The following is a 6,228-nucleotide window of genomic DNA, read 5'->3' on the forward strand; positions in this document are numbered from 1 at the left end:
GCATCCTATCGTCATGGCAACCGAAAACAAACACAGAAGCTTCCAGCATCATCAGGTGCCGAACATCAAAACAAACACTAGAGCAAACTGAAAACAGTAGTTGAGTCCCAAACGCTGCATATACTGTGATCGCTGTACTGCTCCTCTCGCATCTGTCATCGACTCACGAATGAGGCGACTAATCGCGCGGCGTATTGAGGAGAGGCGCTGGATCTTTATAAGCGATCGGGTGTACGATGTTCGTCCGGTGGGCGAGAAAGTCGGCAAAAAAGACTTAACATTGGAACGAACTTTGTGACGGCATATCTCCACATCAGAATGACGTAGAGACATGGGGGTGGCTCATTTTACTCATTAGTCTCCCAGAATTACCGTGAAGCTATTAAGCCACACCCTAACAACCACTGTTGAGCACCCTAGCAACCGAAACCCAAAGAGGAGGCATATTATTAAAATCTCAACGTCATAGAGGCATTGGGGTTGGTTTATATCATTCTTACTGGCAAGCAAAACTGGCAGCTGCCAAGCCACTCCCTAGCAACCAAATAGAGTACCCTAGCAACCGTTTAACAAGATCTGTATCTCTGCATCAGAACATCATTTAGAGATGGGGGTTGGCTCTTTTGACTCATGCTAGGAAACAAGACTTCCACCATGATACAAACGCGAGCAGTGTATAGCTACATGCTAATAGTAATTAACTAAGTATTAAAACATGTCAAAAATGCTAACTAAAACATACTAGCAACATGCTAGTCATTTTAACACCATGCTAACAAAATGTATATCATGTTAACATCATGCTAACAAAATGTTAATTGTGTTAGCATCTTGTTAAAACATGCAACCAACATGCTAATTGTGTTAACATCACTCTAACAACTTGCTAATCATGTTAGCATCATGTTAACAACTTGTTTATCATATTAGCATTTGATTAACAAAATGTTAAATCACACTAGCAACATGTTAATTGTATTAGCATCTTGGTAAAAACATGTAAACAACATGCTAATTGTGTTAGCATCTTGGTAAAAACATGTAAGCAACATGCTAATTATGTTAACATCATGTTAACAGCATACTAATCATGTTAGCAAAAGCCAATCATGTTAGCAACATGCTAATCGCGTTATCATAATGATAACAAAATGCTAATCAGTGTGTTACTAACACAATGTTACATAATGTTAACATGTAAATTGTGTTAGCATCTAGCTAAAAGCATGTAAGCAACATGTTAATTGTGTTAGCATCATGCTAACAGCATGCTAATCATGTTAGCAAAACATGCTAATCACGTTAACATCATGCTAACAACATGCTAATTGTTAGTGTGTGACTAACAAAATGTTACAATGCTAACAACATGTTAATTGTGTTAACATCTTGATAAAACGTAAACATCATGTTAATTATGTTAGCATCATGCTAACAACATGCTAATCATGTTAGCTTCTTGTTAAAAACATGGTAATCATTGCTAATGACATGCTAATCATGTTAGCTTGCAAAATGTTAAATATGTTAACAACATTCTAATTGTGTCAGCATCATGCTAACAGCATGCTAATCGTTAGCATGTGATTAACAAAATGTTAAATCATACTAACAACATGTTAATTGTGTTAGCATCTTGGTAAAAACATGTAAGCAAAATGCTAATTGTGTTAGCACCATGCTAATCACGTTATTATAATGATAACAACATGCTAATCATTAGTGTGTGACTAACAAAATGTTACATAATGTTAACAACATGTTAATTGTGTTAGCATCTAGCTAAAAACATGTAAGCGACATGATAATTGTGTTACCATAATGTTAACAGCATGCTAATCATGTTAACAAAACATGCTAATCGCGTTAACATCATGCTAACAACATGTTAATTGTTAGTGTGTGACTAACGAAATGTTACAATGCTAGCAACATGTTAATTGTGTTAACATCTTGCTAAAACATAAACATCATGTTAATATCATGCTAACAACATGCTAATCATGTTAGCTTCTTGTTAAAAACATGGTAATCATGCTAATGACATGCTAATCATGTTAGTTTGCAAAATGTTACATATGTTAGCAACATTCTAATTGTGTTAGCGTCATGCTAACAGCATGCTAATCATTAGTGTGTGACTAACAAAATGTTACATAATGCTAGTAGCAACATGTTAATTGTATTAACATCTTGGTAAAACATGTAAGCAACATGCTAATTATGTTAGCATTATGCTAATCATGTTAACATTTTGTTAAAAACATGCTAATCGTCTTAGCATGTGACTTGCAAAATGTCAAATATGTTAGCATCATGCTAATTGTGTTACCATCTTGTTAAAAATATGTTAATCATGCTAGCATATTTTGACTCGAGGGATAGTGTAGTAACACACTGCTAATATCTGGTTATCTGTGTCGTTCAGGATCAGAGAATAATAGCCCCTCCCCCTCCACTGTAACAGTCCAACATCCACACTCTGTTTTTCCAGTTAATTAATCATCTTCCAGGAATTTTAAAGTGCACTTTTTCTTGTTGGAATTTTCAGTGTGACGACAAAACTGAGAATAAACAGAACGCTATCATCCGCTGCGGTGAGCACTGATATGGTTATCGTTCTGGCTGACATAAGTCAGATGTGTAATCGATGTGATAACACACCACATTAAGAGAAAATAAGACTTTTGAGTCACACTAGCAGTAAAGATCACCTTCACAGTGAAACACACATCAGCTTGATCATGTCTATAAGTGCGTTTCCTGCAGGCAGTTCGCAGACACCTATAAAGGGCTGAACAGATGGACGTCCTGCGGTTAACTCTTCATCACAGCATCATGTGACACAGCGGCTCACAAAGACCAGGACAATGTGTGACTCTGACCGGCTGAAAGCGTCTAATGACCACAAACTCTTTCAGGCCTCGTTTACGTTCATCAAGCAAAGCTGAAGAAGTGTGTCTTCATTACTTTATTTCTATTATACGTGTACGTGTGATTTGTTCTCTGTGAACGCATGCATTTCTCCGTTTTTAAAAGGTATCTAATTACACTGTTGAAGATGTAATTAGTAGCTAGTAATTCATTACTTTTTTCAACACAGCTTTATATTAAATGTCTTTATGTACTAATGTTTAAATTAATCATTTGACACAATGCACTTATTGTGTACATGTTTTTACATATTTAAAAACACAAGCATGTAATTTATCTCTGTAATGACATTTATAATTACACTGTCAACACCTTGACACACCCTTAAACCAACCCAAACCTGTCCTAACCTGACCCGTATACACCTGTTTTGCAATACATCACAATACAATTACAATACAATACAATACGTTTTTATCTTAGTACACACCTAATGTAATGGGTTCTTTTTATTTAAAAGCAATTTTATTGCATTTTTCATTTCTTTTACCTTTTTATGATTACTATTTTTTAGTATTTTTATTATGTAAAGCACGGGTCATTCTACAGAAATGGTTCAAAGTCAGAGTTGGAAACGTCTTGAAAAAAATGTGTCTTTTTCCACAAATTTTGTATGTATGCAAACTGTATAATATCCAAGGCACACATTTCTAGTTTTGGAATATTTTTTTCTCTCCCCAAATTTGTCACTACCGAAACACAATAATAAATAATTTAATAAGAAGGGTCACATTGAGCTATTAAGATTTTGTTTACATCTACCTTGGAAATATGTATTTTGCTATTTTTTATTTTTTTTTAAAGTTCACAGGTTAATCAATAATTACAATTTTAACAATATTTCAAGTGTGATTTATGAGATTTGTTGTATTTTGAATCCGATCTTTCTTTGTAAAAGTCATAGTTCATCAAATCAAACACTATAATAACATCTTAGATGATCATTCAATATACTTTATTTTTGACAAAACATCACGTTTCAGTCGTGACAGTAAATTTTTTTTTAACTCACATACTAAAACACTAACAAAACATTAAAATACTAATGATTTGTACAACTGTACTAAAATTGTTTATTTCCCCCAAATAAACAATTATGTTTTCTTTTGTCACTACCAAAACAATGATGTCACTACTGAAACTTCACCACATGTTTCGGTAATGACTGTTTCGGTAGTGACAATTTTAGACCAAAACATGTGAAAATCTGTGTGGAACCTTAAGGAACGTCACTACCAAAGACCTTTTTCTGCAAATTTTTTTCACATGTTTCGGTAATGACAATTTTATACACTTTTGAGCCGCTCAAAGATGATAATCAGCACATGGTTATCTAACACAGTTCTGAACAGTTGAACACACATAAAAACTAAATTTTGTGGAATAAAACCCAAAAAAGTTTGCTTAATTGCAGAAAAAGGTGTTTTTTAGTGACGTTCCTTAAAGTTGCACACAGATTTTCACTTTTGAACACATTTAACTCAAAATGATGATCTATCTGCTGTGAAAGAGAGGCTGTGAGAGGAATATTTCCTGATCAGAAATGTAGAAGTGTGTTAAAAAAAAAAAAAAAAAATCATAATCATACACTGTTTCGGTAGTGACATGAACATGCAGGACACTTTTTTTTTTTTTTTTTACATAAAGTTTCATGTTTTAAAATATAAATTATATATATATATATATATATATATATATATATATATATTTTTTTTTTTTTTAATGCAAAAAATACTTAAATATTTTCACAAGTTGAAATTTAGTGTTTAGGGTTCAGGACAGACTCCTCCCAATTGCAAGTACCCAATAAATGATGATTTTATATATATTAAGTTCAGATATATTAAATATTATTGTGGGATTCAACAGACAATAGAAGGACCTTAATAAACATCTAACATTTGAATACTTAACTACCTTTTAAATGTGCTTTATGGTTGTGGGACAGCAGTTTACACCGATTCTGTAGAATGGTCCATATACAGTGTAAATAAACTTTATTTTGGAAATGCATAGGCTATATTAAAACTCTTTCTGAAATTCTGCATTTTGTCGAGTTCACTCATGTGACGGACAGCTGTCAAATGTCCTCAAAGTCAAACTGCTTCAGAAAGTGACTGAAAGCGCACGAGCGATAAATAATGCGCGTTCCGCTTTAAGATGAGGAAGAGGAGGATGAGCGCGACCGGAGGAGGAAGAGCAGCAGCAGCAGCCCGGGACTCTTATTGTGATGCAGTTACTAAAGCACAGAAACACAACGACCACCGAATCCTGATGTTTCATCACAAACATCACAATAATGTCAATCATCACATTATCAGACACTCGATCGGACATTAAACAAACCTTCACGACAGAAACAGTCCGAGTTTGATCAATACTGACCGAACCTGACCCAAAGTGACGGACTGAGAACTCGCCTCAGACACGACAGAGTAAAGTTTACCTCAGTTAACCTTTGTTTACCTCAGTTTCAGCCTCGTTTACCTCACTTTTACCTCAGAGATTTATGACACGTGATCAGACGGACCGTTTAATATCATAAACTACAAACCTGGAGCTGTTCGACACTTCAGCTTCCACAGTGAGTGAGTTACTAACTTGAGAGTTATGAACCGTGTGTGTGAGGAAGAGGAAGAGGAAGAGGAGCAGCTCGCGGATCCACCGAGCGCTTGAACTCTTTCGCGTCACTCACCGGGTCTCGCGGTTGATTCGCACCGCGGCTCTTCCGGGCGGTTCGTCCGGTAATTCTCTCGGATAATCCTGGGAAACCCTCTTGCTCTTGTCGCTCGCGCCCTCCCCGTGCCGCTCCGCCGCCTCGCTGCCAGATTGTGCCGCTCGCTCGCGCGCATACACACACACACACACACACACACACACACACACACACACCGCGGCGTCACCGCACTGCGCATGCGCACTGGAGCTCACCGGGGACCATCATCACCGACATCACCATCGACGTCTTCCTCACACACACCCGGACACAGGTGACCCGCAGCTCAGGTGAACCAATTCATTACTGATGATGAAGATGATGATGATGATGATGATGAAGACTCTTCTCCTGATCTTCTTCATCTTCATCTTCATCATCATCATCACGGCTCTTCAGCTCCGCTCACTATTTTGCATTAAGTATCATGTGACTCGTTACCCAACATGCATCATCATGAGCATCAGTCTGTCCCTGCATCCCAATGTGGATACTATCCGCCCTAAATAGTATTGAATATTACTAATATCACATACTATTTAGGATGGATTGAGACGCAGGCTGTGTGTGTGTGAGAT

At 36.5% G+C, this 6,228-nt stretch overlaps 1 protein-coding gene across 3 annotated transcripts in view; it reads right to left on the reverse strand.

Annotated features, from left to right (window-relative positions):
- LOC125250197 (transcriptional repressor p66-alpha-like) overlaps positions 1-5,815 on the reverse strand; it is a 35,319-nt gene extending 29,504 nt beyond the window's left edge. For 2 of the 3 annotated variants that reach the window (XM_048162668.1, XM_048162666.1), the window contains exon 1: positions 5,630-5,814. In XM_048162668.1, the coding sequence (XP_048018625.1) occupies positions 5,630-5,786 (157 nt within the window). In that variant the 5' untranslated portion in view covers positions 5,787-5,814. Of the gene's footprint in view, positions 1-5,629 lie in introns of all 3 variants that reach the window. The other variant, XM_048162667.1, reaches the window with a different exon arrangement.
- Positions 5,816-6,228: the final 413 nt, after the last annotated feature.

Source organism: Megalobrama amblycephala, linkage group LG17 (genome assembly GCF_018812025.1).
Source record: "Megalobrama amblycephala isolate DHTTF-2021 linkage group LG17, ASM1881202v1, whole genome shotgun sequence".
Taxonomy (NCBI): domain Eukaryota; kingdom Metazoa; phylum Chordata; class Actinopteri; order Cypriniformes; family Xenocyprididae; genus Megalobrama; species Megalobrama amblycephala.